The sequence below is a fragment of the Mycteria americana genome, chromosome 1 (assembly GCF_035582795.1).
Source record: "Mycteria americana isolate JAX WOST 10 ecotype Jacksonville Zoo and Gardens chromosome 1, USCA_MyAme_1.0, whole genome shotgun sequence".
NCBI lineage: Eukaryota > Metazoa > Chordata > Aves > Ciconiiformes > Ciconiidae > Mycteria > Mycteria americana.
In genome coordinates this window covers 90,090,467-90,105,134 of record NC_134365.1, presented here as the reverse complement: position 1 = coordinate 90,105,134, position 14,668 = coordinate 90,090,467, and the positions used below count along the sequence as shown (strand labels likewise).

At 48.2% G+C, this 14,668-nt stretch overlaps 1 protein-coding gene across 4 annotated transcripts in view; it reads right to left on the bottom strand.

Moving 5' to 3' along the window:
- Positions 1-8,760: 8,760 nt before the first annotated feature.
- WARS2 (tryptophanyl tRNA synthetase 2, mitochondrial) overlaps positions 8,761-14,668 on the bottom strand; it is a 50,741-nt gene continuing 44,833 nt past the window's right edge. For 2 of the 4 annotated variants that reach the window (XM_075511639.1, XM_075511654.1), the window contains one exon: positions 13,398-14,503. In XM_075511639.1, coding sequence (XP_075367754.1) covers positions 14,396-14,503 — 108 coding nt within the window. In that variant the 3' untranslated portion in view covers positions 13,398-14,395. Of the gene's footprint in view, positions 10,148-13,397; positions 14,504-14,668 lie in introns of those variants that run through there. The other 2 variants (XR_012777077.1, XM_075511661.1) reach the window with 2 other exon arrangements.

The window sequence follows — 14,668 nt, the reverse complement described above, 5'->3', positions numbered from 1 at the left end:
TTTATTATTTTATTGAGGCTTCTAACCGCCCAGCACATGCCCCGTATAACACAGCAACCGAGAGTAACCCAGTCACTGGCAGGGAAGGAGCAGAGGGCGGCGGCGAGGGGAAGATTTCACCGGCAGACGCCTTCGGTCTGACGGGACCCAGGGGACGGAGAGAGGCAGGTCCCGGGAGTGGCAAATAAATGTTTGTTCCGTTTATTAGGAGGGGTATGCCTGCCCCGGGACCCTCGGGGTAGGCATACCCCGAGAGCGGGGTCACTCTCGGGGTGAGCGGGTGGGGAGAGCGGGTGGGGAAACCGCACTCTCTTCAAGCCCCGTTCCCCGGCGGGGTCACTTCCTCGGGAGCTCGGTGGCCCTCGGTGCCATCTCTTCAGTCCGTTTCCAAAGAGAAATGCCGTGACATTTCCCTTCTCCCCGTGTCCCGAAAGCTCCTGGGTCCCCAGGACGGGGCGATGCCCGCAGCGAAAGGCTGAGGCCGAAAACGGTGAGCCCGCAGAGGCGGCGGCTCTGATGGCTTCGACCCTGCACCCCTGGCCTCTGCCACCCCGCGCTTGTCCCTTTTGCCCCCTTAACGACGATTGTGTCTTTCAGCTTGGACAGAGGAGAAGAAACCCCTACGGGCTGGGCGGTTTCCTGCGAAAGGGAAAAAGCCCATCGGGACTCTTCAGTGTCAGGAAACGTGTCTGGAGCTCCGGGAACAGAAACCTCCGCGAAGAAAGTTTTTAAAGTTAATGGACACGCGTATAAAAGCAGAGAGGGAGAAGGAATCACCCACAGAGCCGCGGAGACGAAATCGCAGAGCTTTGCTCTCTGCTCCGGAAATCAAGAGCAGCTCCGAGTCTCTCCTCCAGCACCGAAAAAGGCCGACCTGGGTCAGCAGGACCGCAAAAGCAGCTCACACTCGGGGCCGGGGCTCCGGGCCTTTAGTTGCAGGTCTGCCCCCGAGGCGATCCTTCCCCTCCCAACGCCTCTTGCGCCGGTGGTGGAGCTGCGCGATCCTCAGCTCTGCTTCGTAGCCGCGGCCTCGCCCGTCGCCTTCCGGGGCCCGGGGAGCCCCGGCGAAGGCCCCGCCGGCAGATGTGGCACGTCTGGGTCACACCTTCCTCCCTCCGCCCTGACACCGGGCATGCGGGTCGGCCTGTGCGGTGCAGGTTTTACGTGACCCGCTTTTACTGTAGCTGCATCTTCTCTGGTTTTCACTGGGTTTTTTTCCTCCGTTTTGATTTTTAAACGCACGTCTCGGGCGGACGCCGTCTAGCCTGTGTTATGCGATCAATCCTCTTTGCTGCTACAAAGATTTCCAGGCTCCCCATCCCCTCTTTAGGTTTCGCCACTGATCCCCGGCGACTTGGTTTCCAGGTTTGCGCCGCGCGTCTCATAAGCGACGCTTCAAAGGCAGCCTTTTCGTTTTAACCTCGGCATTGGAAAACAATTTAGCCAACACTTCCCCTGCCCCGAGAGACCGAGACCGACACGGCGCACAAGCCCCAGAGCCTCGCTGGAGAGAAGATACCTCGGAGGCACCACATGAAACGTGGTGTCCCACCAGCTCTCGGGGTGTTTCCCTGCCAAAGCGGAGGCTTTTACAGCACAGTCCCCGACGGTTCGCGGCCGTAAACCTGAGCAGGGCTGCAGTTAGAGCTCGACATTCCCGCCTTCCCGCACTCAGTACAAATAATCATCGTAAATAGCTACAAACGTTTCGGGGTCGGGATCTCCGCAGCTGCAGAGCTTCCCTGCTTCACAGTTTCACGGCTAAACGCCGAGAGGCTCGTCCTTTCGGAGAGCACCCTTCGTTCAGCGTATTGCCATTAAAAAAAAAAAAAAGTCTGTCTAGAAACAGAGCTGGGTTGGTGGCATTAACTCTTCTCGTCCTCTAACCGTGATCCCAGATTTCGGAATTGTTCATCTCCCGTTTGCGACGGCAGCTACATCAACAGAAAAGGGGGAAATACCGGGGGGGGGGGGGGGGGGGAAGGGCAGGACGGACACGGACCGTAACCGTTTCAGAAATCAGATCACGTTTATTTCTGGAGAAAAAAACCCCCAACGATAAACCGGTAACCTATTTCAAATGCGCCTAGAGGAAGATGAATGTTCTCTCTTTTCGCACAATACAGGGGTTGACATCTCGCTCACATGCTGGCGCGGCTTGGGAGCTTTTTACAGGTCTATGCTCGTGTAGATAAATACAAATACAAATACGTTTCTTCCAAAGAAGCCCTCTGAATTTTGACTGCTGTGACTGGGGTTTGGTTTGGGGGCCTTAGCTATTCACGTAGGAGACAGGTCTTTCTTTTTCTCATTACTCAAATAAGAACGAATTCGGGGGGCAGCGGTGAAACCCAGCCAAAGCAAACGGGTAAAGGACTGGACATATACTTGAGTACTCACTGCTTGGACCTAGGTTGCCTCTCCCAGAAAGCCCAACCCCAAAGGTAGATAGACCGACAGACAGATGGACAGATTGGCAGGCAGGGACACGGACAGATTTTGCAAGTTAGAAAAGGAGCTTGAGTTCAGTCTGGAAAGGGGTGGCATAATTCAGAGAGCGGAGTTTACTCGGACTTATTTATTTGGATGGAAGCATATATCGCTTTTGCAGGCACTGCCTTGCACGAAATAAAACCGCACCGACACTTCGCTGTCAAGTTCAGAGGAAGAAGGAGAACGCGGAGTAAACTCCTCCTGAGCAGCTGAAGATAAAAATCACACTCCAGCCAAGATGGCCTGGCAGCTCAGACACAGCACAAAGAGGGGTCACAACCAGCGGCTACATCACTCATACTCACCCCCTCTGCTTTGCCCGCGGGTCGCGTGGAGACCAGAGACAACACTTCTAGATGCCTTCAAATAGAAACCAGGCACGGACACGGCAGCCTAACGCATCCACACACACACAGGACGCTCCCACACACACGCTCACACAGCGACACACGCGGCGTGAGAGGCAGGCGAGCCCCTGGGTGCAGGCTCCGAGCTAGGATGCGTTTCGGGAGCGGCGCGGGGAGCCCTCGCAGCCCCCCTGCTCGCCCGGGGCCGGGAGGGGGGGAGGGAGATTTGCGGGGACCGGGAAGCGTGATTCTGTGCCGGCTGTGGGGTTCCCCAGGCGGGGAGCCCCCGGCTCCATCAGGGCGGCGAGGAAAGGCAGCGGGGGCCGGCCTGCCGGCTCCGGGGCGGCCGTATACCTGAGCGCGGCTGCGGGCAGGCTGCCTGACACCTTCCACCCCTCTTGCCCTCTGCCTTCACCCCTACGGGTACGCCCGCACTGCACACCGCATTGCACGCCAGACCTCGCGATAGCGGGCCCTGCCTGCACCCACGCCCCACAGCTCTCCCGGCTTCGCAGGCATCTTCTTTTATAAGCGGCTTTACATGTACCTTCGTTCTCTTTTTTTCTTTCTACTTTTTTTTTTCCCCACACGGGATCTTAACTCTTATTCTTGATGTGTTTGCCATTACAATTGATCTCTCCGTGCTTAGCCTATCTTCCGCAAGAGCAATAACGATTTTCCAGGGCATTTTTAGCTCTGTCCTGAGGATAGACTCGCTTCCTCGGAATCCGCTTTAAAGTGCATTTGCCCGAGAGTTAGTTTAATCTCTCTGACCCAACAGCTCTCCCAAACCATCCTATACCACTGCAGCGTCTTAGAATGTGGAAGGAGTCAAATACATATAAATATACCTTTCCCGGCTCAAAGCTGCCCAGCTCGCAAGAATTAGGGGGAAAAAACTAAACCATATGTGTACAACGCCACATTCCGTATTGCACTATAAGATAGAGCTTTGCAGCATCGATTCAATGGAAGTCATTAGAAAGAAAGCCCAGGAAGATTATATCCGTATTTGGGAAGCAAATGCTTGTTTAGAAAATTTACTTCAGACACAACAACGCTTGGAGAAAGTTTGCGAGGCACAACGCGAATCGCTGAGGCAGGCGCCTCAGTCGCCTGAAATAAAAGAGGCAGAAAATATATTCGGCGGGTCTGACCCCCGGGACTCCGGGAGAAGCCAGGAGCGGAGACCCTCCGCCTGGGGTGAGCACCAGGACGGTCCGGGGAGAGAGACCGGCTGCTCCGAGCTGCAGGAGCCATGGGGTACCCGCACTCGGCCCCGCAGCGCCGCGGGCTCCGGCACGCAGAGCCTCCTGAAACCGCGGGGAGACTGGCGGGACTCGCCAGGCTTTGCCGAGAGAAGAACAAAGATGATGAGCGGGATTAGCTACGGCAGCTAACGTTGTACCCTGCACCGAACGGTGCCGGGCGCTCAAGGCTTCATTTCTCGAAACGTATCAACTCTCTAATTGGTTTCTGTTTTCTTTTCTCCCCTAAATTGGTTTTTGTCGTCGGGAAGTTGCTACAATTTTCCCCGCTGAGATGTTTGAAAAGCAAGAGCGCTGCAGTCCGCCGCTGCTGCCTCCCCTGCCTGCCCGTTCCTACGTCCCACGCACATTGTCTCCGGGGTATTTTCACGTGAACCTGGCGTTTAACCTCTCGCTCATTCCGAAGAGCTCAAACTGCGAGGAATGTTACACGACGGGGTGCAATTCGCAGATTTATTCCCTGCGTCAGCAAAACACGCTCGCTTTGGCCGAAATAGGAGGAAGGCAATCATTGCCTTGCTTTAACCCCCCCGAGAGCCCCTGGATGGGGACACAGATGCGTGCAGTTCTGCCCACCCACGAGTTTGCGGCCTGAGGAGGACGGCAGAGGCGAAGAGCTCCGGACTAGCCCCTCTCCGCCTGGCTGCTGCCCCTCTCCTCCATCACCTCTCCCGCCACGCCGGGGCTCGGAGATCTGCAACGCTCCCACCCCGCGGAGGCGAGGAGATGCAGGACCACGCGAGGTTTAGCATCGCATTACAAGGCTGAAGAGCCTGAAGGTTGCGATACACGGCCAGGGTCGGACGTGGCTTTCCAAACTCCACCTCTCTGCCTTTGTTTCGAAGGCGTATTTAGCTAGCCCCGGCAGAGGCAGCGGGGAACGAATAAAGCCTTGCAAGAGGAAAGGTCGTGTATCGGAGCTCGTACTGCAGCAAAAGAAGGCGGGCGTCTTTATCTGCCGATACATTCATTCTCTCCTCCCTGCAATTAGCAGTATCAGGTGTATTTTGCCCTCTCTTGAAAACAAAGTAATGAAAGGTCTCCCGGGCAATGTAGCACGCTTCTCCCTCTTTCCCCACGCTAGTGATGACTCGGGCCAACCTTCGGCTCGGCTCCTATTTTTCGTGTTTAGGGAAGCGGGGAGGACTTAGCAAATAACTCTCGATGAGAAGATCTGATTGCGCCTGCACAGTCTCCTCCTGTATGCTTTCACACCGCTCGGCCACCGAAATCCTCCCCGGCCTCCTGCTCGCTTGAGGGAAAGTGCTAGGGAGTAAGCGTCGGGAGAGGGATGGGCCGAGGGGGCCCGGAGTTACCCTCCTTTCCCCTGCCGGGCTTCACTACCCCGAAGGTGGGGCAGGGTTTGCCCCGTTTTCTGCTCTGAAATCTGCGGGAGGGCGAGGAAAGTGCCCTTCGGGATGCCGAGATCTCGGGATGGCTTTCAGTGCTAGGGCTCTGCTCCGTGCAGTAAGCAAACATTGTCCCAGAGGGAGAGGACAAGGGGCTCGGAAAGGCGACGCGCAACTGGAGCGTCAAGACGCCTCCTGTTTGTTTTTGACGTTTAGGAGGGCTCGCTGGGCGCCCAGAGGCCACGGGGGAGCCGGGGGACACAGCCCAGCCCCTGTGCGGAGCCGCGCAGTGCCGGAGCACGGAGCTGATAGGAGACCTCATCACCTCGCAAACAACAGGGACTAAGCCGGACTCCCTCCCCGTGGGGACTAGTTTGAATTTGGAAGGCTGAGCCGCATCTCCTTGTAGCCGTGGAGCTCGGAGTTCGCCCTCTCGCCCCCAACAGAGCAGCGGGGCACATGCAAGAGCAGCCCCCGGCTCCGTTCCGCGGGAAGCCACGGCCCTGGGCTGGGGGGGGGGCCTTCCGCGCGGGGGGCGCTGCCCCCACATAGCCCCTGCCGAGCTCGCGGCTGCCCCCTGGCGCCCTCCGCCGCGTACTGCGCTCCCCACCGCCGGTCGCGGAGGGACCGGCGCGGGTGGCAGCTCCCCTCGCAGCGGGGAAGCTCCTTCCCACCCACGAAGGCTGAGCAACGCTCCCCACCGCTATTTAACTCCTGTGACACTTTCCCCGTCAAACCTGTTTTTTCCACTGGCTGCTGTTTTCGGGGCGGGGAGCAGGGAGAGGCTTGCAACAACGGCAGGCAGGAGCATCCCGCCCTAGAGACACCCACCAGCAGATCGAGGGCCAAAGGAGCAGAGGGACCACCTCCTTAAAAGAAAACAACCCGAACTGTTTACTGTTCAGGAAATTTAGTAATTATTTTTCCCCTCCCTGTAGTAGCATTACCCTTCTTTTGATGTTAGATCCTTGCCAGAGGCCCTCACTTTCAGGCTGCAAGGAGGAGACAAAGATTAAGGAGCTGCAGTAGAGACCATAGCGTAAGTTTCTTCAGGACATTTTCAGGCATTTTGCAGCAGAACAAAAAGTATCAATTTAGAAAGCAATAGCCTACAGGTTTCTGCGACGCAGACAACTTTGACACTTTCACTGGATCTCTTATTTATTACTCTGGATTGAACTGTCTGCCCGCCAGCACATTTCACTATGTTTATTCATGCCACAAGCACCACTAAAAGAGCATCTCAGGAAGAAATACTATAAATCAGCACCAAGTGAGGGCATCTTCAACTGGAAGGCTCAAAATGCTTAGCAAATATTAGTTCAGCCTCCCAATACCTGTGTAATGAAGTCTCCTATGCCTCATTTTACAGCAAACAAAACTGAGGCAAAGTACAGCTAAGCAACTTGCTCAAGGGCATCAAAGAAATAGAAGGTAAAACATATTCTTAGATCTTCTTTGCTTAACCAAAGAGCAAAACTCTTCCTGCAGAAATAATATTAAAGGAGCAGAAAACTGCAAGACAGACAAAAAAGACCTAATCAGATTAAAAACAACAGCCAAAATAGCCTTGTTGATGTACATTTTGCTATTTTCTATGAAGCTGTAGAAAAACTTTCTATGAAGTTGATAGGAAATCTTCTGTATTTATTTTATTTTGGCTGCTGATCCTCAGCTGAAGATCCATTTTTTTTAAACTAATGAGACCTAACACCCTCCCCTCCCCCCCCAACCTTCCAGTATCCATTAAATCTCCTCAGGCCACCCAAAGATCTCCCTTGACAACCTACTCATCATCTACTGAAACATCCGCATAAACCACAAAGACGACATTCACACTTCAGCTAATCCATCTCCTCAAAAACAAGCAGAGAGTAGAGTGAAGCCCTTTGAGTCAGGACTTCACTGGCTTAAAGAAGGAAAAAAGTGGAATTTCTATTCCAAGGCAGCCTGCCAGCATGTAATGCTGGTAAGCAAAATGGATTAAAACAGCAGTGATGCTCACCACCTCGATTTTGCTGTCATTCTCTACAGGTATATTGTAACTCTTAAGTCTATTTTAACAACACTGTTTCTCCGTAGGAATTAAGCCCATTAGAAATACCCCCCCAGCACATTTCATCTTCAGTGGAGCCAGAACAACCTGCTCCCACATAGAAGTCAGCAACACACCTGAATCCAAGATTTTCAGAATCCCAGCACATCCCTGAGCCATTTCTGCAATGCTTATTAAATACCAAAATTATACTTTCCCAACAGGTCACACTGATACTACACAACCTGCAGCCTTCATGCAGCCCACACAGTAAATTCATTCACTTCACAGCTTCCTTCTAGGGGTGTTCATGTTGCTGCACGTAAGCCAGGAGTGTCACAGCTTGGATCAGGTGTCTCAATGGCAGCAGTAATCCTCTCCCAGCCAATGTTTTCCCAAGGTCATCAAGGCCCTTCTGCCTAGTGTGTCAACATGCATGCCTAGCAAATGCACTAGCTCTGAGACAGAAATGGGTTTAGTCGTTCACATCCAGTGCATTCAGCCTGTGACTAGACAGTAACTCCAGTGCTTCTTGAGAAGTGTTCTTGATGTGATGGGGAGGAGCTTTCTGTGCATCAGAACTATAGTTAAACCATGGTCCTTTAAGATGCCTTGTCCACATGGATTCCACATATGTCCCAGGAAGGTATGACTGGATTCTTTTAAGAGACACAGTCACTGAAGCCCAGCCTTCACTCTGTGCACCTTGCTTCCTGTTGCAAGAAAAAAGTGCAACCTGTATTTAAGAGCAAGAATCTCAGGAGTAACTTTCTGATCAGAACAGATGGAAGGCAGGACACACAGCACATGTGGATAACAAATCTTGAAGAACTCCAGCTACTGTAAGGTAAATACCCACCTTTCCCCCCGCCCCAAATATCTACACAACTTCAATTTTGGGGGTTTGCAAGCACTTATGTCAGTAACAGAAAGTTGATGAGGGTTGCCTAAAAAGAATAGATGCCACGCTGCCACTCACAGTTTACATTTGGCCCACAAGCCTCAACGGAAAATTGCTCTTCCCGTTCTTGCTGTAGGAACATCTGCCAGACAGGCCGTGAAGGAACAAGTGTGGGTAGAGAAAGCCCCAACCCACTCAGAAAGACCTTTCTCAGCTTGAGTACTCAAGAGGCACTTATTGAGATCTTTGTTATTCATTCAGCAAACACCATGAAGAGAGTCTTGAAATACATTTGAACAACTGTTTCCAGTCACAATAAAAAGTCAGTCTCACAGTAGTCAACATACAACATTTTACTTTACTCAGAGAGGGATGCGGTTTAGGGAAAGAAACATGAAGGTAAACAGGGCAAATGAAGCCAGAGACCATCTACACCAGAAACTCTGGGTAATGCCAGAGAGTAGCCTTGTTTTGATAAGTTTCATCTGTATTTAGCTTAACAATATGTTTCTATAAATCCTGGGGCATCAGGAAATAAGTTTTCACCAAAGATAGCAGAGAACATATATTCAATGTTTCTAACAGAAGTTTCATGAATTTTATCAGCATGTGACCATTATTTCATTTTGATGGATGACAATAAAGTCACACTGACGACGAAGACATGCCTCGGAAATCAGGCTGATCAGGAGGGTTGTAGATACAACAGCACGTGGGACAAGTGACACTGTCCATGCAGGATCTTGCCTGTGCTTTGTACGACCTGAAGTCCCCACCTGAACTGCAAGCACCTTGTTTCAGAATGGTTTAGGACAGCAAGAGAGATCTGGTACCACCTTGCTCTGCCATAAGCTGTTGCTTCCCACCTGTAAGGGTTAATCCATTAACCCTTCAAATTAGACTCATACTGTCTTTACATTGATTGTATCCAGGAAGCAGATGGCTTACTTTACTCCACCATCACATACAGCTGTGTGACTTCTCATGTCAGCCATATGAATGAGGCTATGACCATGCTATCATACCCAGGCTTTTACAAGCATGCTCTTACTACCAAATATTTAATAACTTTTAAGGATTTCAGTGCTGGAACTCTTGTCCTCACATTTCATCTTGCAGATACACCAAATATAGCACATCTGGAACTGACCGAGCCTTCTGGTGTGGCACAGATTTGCTGTTCCTGTCTCACAGCCATGTTGCAAGTACTGAGAGCACGACAGCACAACAGACATTAAGCTCAGTGCTTAGTTTCATGTCCACAGGCAGCACGAGACCACTCATCTAGTGGATAATCTCATCTTCAGTCATGGTGTTCTGTGACAGCAATTTACTACAGTAGCAAAATATCTTCCCAGATGTTAAACTGTTTATTGTAACTGGGCACATGTGCTCATCCCTCAGTGCAGGAGGTTGGCATTTGCTTTTATATAAAATAATTGTGAAGCCAAAGCTGCTGCTTAAAAGCAAAATGATCAATGAATCTGCCATTTGCATAATAATGTGGGACTGTTGCAGGTAGAATGATTTTTCATTGGCACAAAACAAAATAAATACTTTGACAAACCTTCCACAATATGACCATTAGCACAACCAACAAAACCGACAGAAAAGACAGTGGGAATCAGCACAGAATCTTTTGTGACAATAAACAGAATTTTCCATTAGTTCAGCTGTCATCTGGTCACCAAAGGACTATGTGATAGAAAGCTTGTTTGGAAATTCAAAGTTCAACAAAAGTCTTCTCTTACAACCTAGTGAGTTAAAAAAACCAAACCAAAACACAAATTAGATCAATGAATGTCACATAAAATCACAGTTTTGCTGCAGCATTTTCCCTGAAACGGGCCCATGCAACTAGTGAAGTCCCACGATGTAAGGGACTTCTGAAATGATGAGAGGAGATGCCTTGGTCCTTCGAAGACTTTTGACTACACAATAAAGTGACATTCTTCTTGCAGCTATTATTGCCAAGTGTCCTGGTTTCAGCTGAGACAGAGTTAATTTTCTTCGTAGTGGCTGGTATGGGGCTATGTTTTGGATTTGTGCTGAAGACAGTGTTGATAATACAGAGATGTTTTAGTTGTTGCTGTACTAGTCAAGGACTTTTCAGCCTCCCGTGCTCTGCCAGGTGCAGAAGAAGCTGGGAGGTTTACCCAGAAAGAAGGAACAGACGAAATTATTTAAAGGAAATTAGATAGTCCAATATAGCAGAAAGAGGGGTTTTGTTCTCCTGGCAAGAACAGGTAACATCTTTCCTGAACAGAAGACCTTTTCCACCAGACTCCCTATGCTATCATGCTAGACTATTTCTCTCTGTGAAGCAGTCATAAACAAACAGGTAGGCAGCATCCAGGAACTCAAATGCAGAGATATCAGTACAGGTGAAAGATCCATCTGTTCTGAACATAAATCTAACCAAGCTGGACCACTGAAAGAGCATGCTCTTTAGATTCAAGACTCAAACCCACCTGGGTCCATATTGTTGCTATTGCCAGAACCACACACAGATCCCCTCCAAGTTTTGTCATGATCTTTGAGCCATATGGATAAGTAGAACACGCATCAGAGCAGTAATGAAAAATATGAATGAGTCATTCAGAAAGGACCTCTGGCTCTTACTGATCCTACAGCAGCTACTGAAATTGATATTGCAGCTTATCAAAACAAGCTGTTTTGGGAAAACATCCAAAGGCTTTGGATCTGAGGATTAGATTTGGCTTTGGCTAATGGTTTCCAAACAGATTTCTGCTGACACAATCATCTAGCAAACTGTAGAGACCAGAAAAGTTAAAGTTTCATGTTATAGTACAGTCCTCAACAAATCAGATACAGAGTTCCTACATCAGCTGACATAAAGGCTTTCATCAGCAATATTTACTGCTGTACTGTTGTCAGTATCATGATGGTCCTAACCAAGGATAAGAAAACACTTGCTCTGATAACCCATAGTCCCAAAACATTTAGATGCAGGTCAGTCCCCAAGGATCCCATTTCACTGTCCTTCCTTAAACTTTCAGCTCCCTCATATGAATTCCCTAACCTTGAATGGAGGCAACCATAATCCTGCTAAGGAGTTTCGCTTGAATTGTTTGTAGATAAACACACACTGAATCAGAACTATTCACAAGGCTCTCTGGAGAATCTGAGAACCCAAATCATGGTGTTTGAAAACTAAGTATACTTCAACCACATCTTTAAGAGTTACAAACAAATTCCAGTATAATGTACAATATACATACACTCCAGTTATTTGAGGCAGGGATGTATGCAGATGCTGGAGCAGTGCCAGAGTTAATGTATGAGGCCAATCATCATCTGGAGTCTCTGCTGAAGAAAACATTGTTCCTGAATCTAAAATTCCCAGTAAATTCTGTGCTCTAAACTGGGAGTACAGAATTGAGACTCACTATCAGCGTCTTCTGATAAGTGATAAGATGACTTCCTAGGAACCATTGGTCGCAAAGATAAATGTCTCAAGTGTATAAATGTTTTAGTTAGATCTTAGTAAGTTATTCACTGTGGAGTTGATGTTCATCTCTAAAGATAAGTGAATCTCTTCAGTTACCTGGAGGTGCTAGGTCTGATACTGCAGATCCCAACCACTACATATTTACCTCCCATGCACTAAAGATACAGGAATGGGAAAGGAGGAGATTTCGAGACTAAGACACAAATTACTGAACGTATTTGAGGAAAAGGATTGCTGAAGAAAAGGAAGCTGAAACAAAGAGCAACACAGCAAGGAGTAAGGATACCTCTCCACCTTTCAACTCTTTTTTCAACTAGGAAAGATGCAATTTGATCTCTTTCCCACTCAGTCCTGGAACAACACTTTACAATGACTTCCACAGCACCACAGGGCATGTCTAAACTAGCATTGCAGTTGGGATCAGGAGTGTGCTTCTGCAGAAACTCCCCACTAACTGCACTGCAGCAGGCATCACAGAGAAGTCTCAGGGAATATGAACCGGATGAAACCAGACATGAAAATGCACTTCAGGAGTGCACCTACTGCACTCCAGATGTAAACAAACAGTAAATCCCTGGCACACCAGACTAGAGTTAGTGTGAAACAAATCCTTCTGAAATACATAGCACCAAGCCTTCTCCAGCAACTGTTCCCTAAAAAGCTGGTCAAACTCATCTGCGCTACTTTGCTAAAGTAAAGACTGCCACAGAGCACCATCTAGAACAGGTGCTTACAAAAATGTTCTGAAGAGGAAACAGGGAGGTAGAAGAAGAGCAAAGAGATCAGAGTAGCTTGGTATCGAAGAACTTTTACTGATAGTAGCAAGCACATGTTGCTTCAAGCTCAGCTTCTACCTGCCAAACTCTTCTCGGATGCCAAGTAAACGGCTCAAGGAATGCAAAGAGGCAGCCAGGCTAGGTCCAGCTAGACTCAACCTGAATGCCAAGATGGTTAACTTCCCAGAAAAGCCACGCTCTAAGAAAACTGAAATAGGCAGCAGATACCCGCAAACAGCTACACTACAGTTGTCTCATCTCAGGGGACTCTAATAATGGTTGTTAGTGGAATTGGGATTTTTTCACTGGGCAGACGCAGCTTTTATTTTGAGAATTCCTCCACAGGAGCTACTAAAATAAAAAGGCTAAGTCAACAATCAGTAGGTGAACATACTCATTTACACAAGTTTAACTTTCCTGAAGAAATAAAACCAGGCATATTTCCTTACTTGAAGGAAATAGGTCAGGCAAGTAAGATAAGGGAAAGGGAAGGGGAAAACTCCAATCTATTTTTGAATTAAAAAGAGAGAAAATAGTAAATTTGATTGAAACACTGTTAAATATGTGATGTATTAAACCTCTACCCCCCAAAAAAGGGGTCTTTTGAAGCTTTTCTTCCTGCTTTACCTACGTGATTTTCTGAAAAAATGTAGCAGTTTTGGAAAGACTGCTCAGAATAGCTTGGGTAACAAGTCAGAATTGCCTGTTGATGTCATCCCCTCCCCCCCTTTTTTTAATAAATTGTATTGAAGACATATGAATACTCCTATTTCCTATTCACTGCAAAGGAGGTGTGTTGAATGCCAACCCTATGTGTTAGGTGATTTGAATATTGGAAGTGTGAAGACACCTTGAAACTATCATTCATCTTTGAATACATGCTCCTATCTTTGCTAGTGAAAAAGAGGAACAGGTAGAAACTAGATACATTAGTGTTAAAGATTTTCAGTATCCCCATGAGCACTGTGCTAGCTTCTCTTAAGGAACCTATTGTGGGACCTTTGCAGAAATCAACCCATGTTAAAAAGTGTCACAGCAAACAGTTTATGCCAAGTCAGTAAGCAGTGGTAACTGTGTGCCTTAATTTTCTGTCTTAGTTCCCATGCAGACTAATGCAGCTGTAAAACACTGACAAAAGTTTGGTAAAACTAACTAAATATTCACAGTTATAACTGTGCCCTTTCCTAATCCAGTACAGCTAATTTGAAAACAGGGACTATTTTTGAATACACTTATTCTTTCCAGAGGACATTACCTTGGACTTGTCTACATCGAGTCTGGTTTCCCATGATTCTGTCTCCATCCACTCTGCTCGTCTAGTCTTGACTAACTAGAAACTCTGTCATCATAAAGTTCTTGCATGGCAGTTCTCTTCTTCAGATCTCTAACAAATGAATACAGGTCTCAGTAAAGATGCGCAGACGCTCAGTCCACAACTTCTTGTTTTGCAAAATTAAAGAATTCTTTCTGAATCACCTCATTATGATAATTAACTAAATAGCATTTTTGGAACCAACCAACCAACTGCTCTACATAGAACCCCCCCCAGTTTTACTAACCCAGTCATGTAAGACTGCAATCCTTCATGACAAATGCCATAGGCCTACAATGGTCATGAGCTGCCAGAGTACAGGATGAACTCAATTTACATTACAGTATAGCAATTTCAAACACAGCACCAGTAAGTGCAACGATACACCTAAATATGCTGGCACAGGACCTGTAGGGTTTTCATTACCTTTTAACATGTACTACTACCCCTGCTTCAGAAGAAGGTGTCTCCTCTTGGCAATTCCCCTTTGCCACACATTCCCCAAGAAATGCCATGGTCCATGGGTCCCAGTCTGTGGGTCTTGTGAGGCCTAAGATCAGTGGAGGCAAACACCATTCTCCCATCACCGAGTTTTCTTGAGGCTCAGTACTGAGATTTCATAAAGATCTATTTAATCCCATTCTGTCTCTGACCTCAGCACAATTTTCTAAAGAAGTAATTTTGTAAATTTAACAGAAAGTTCTCTGATTTCTCA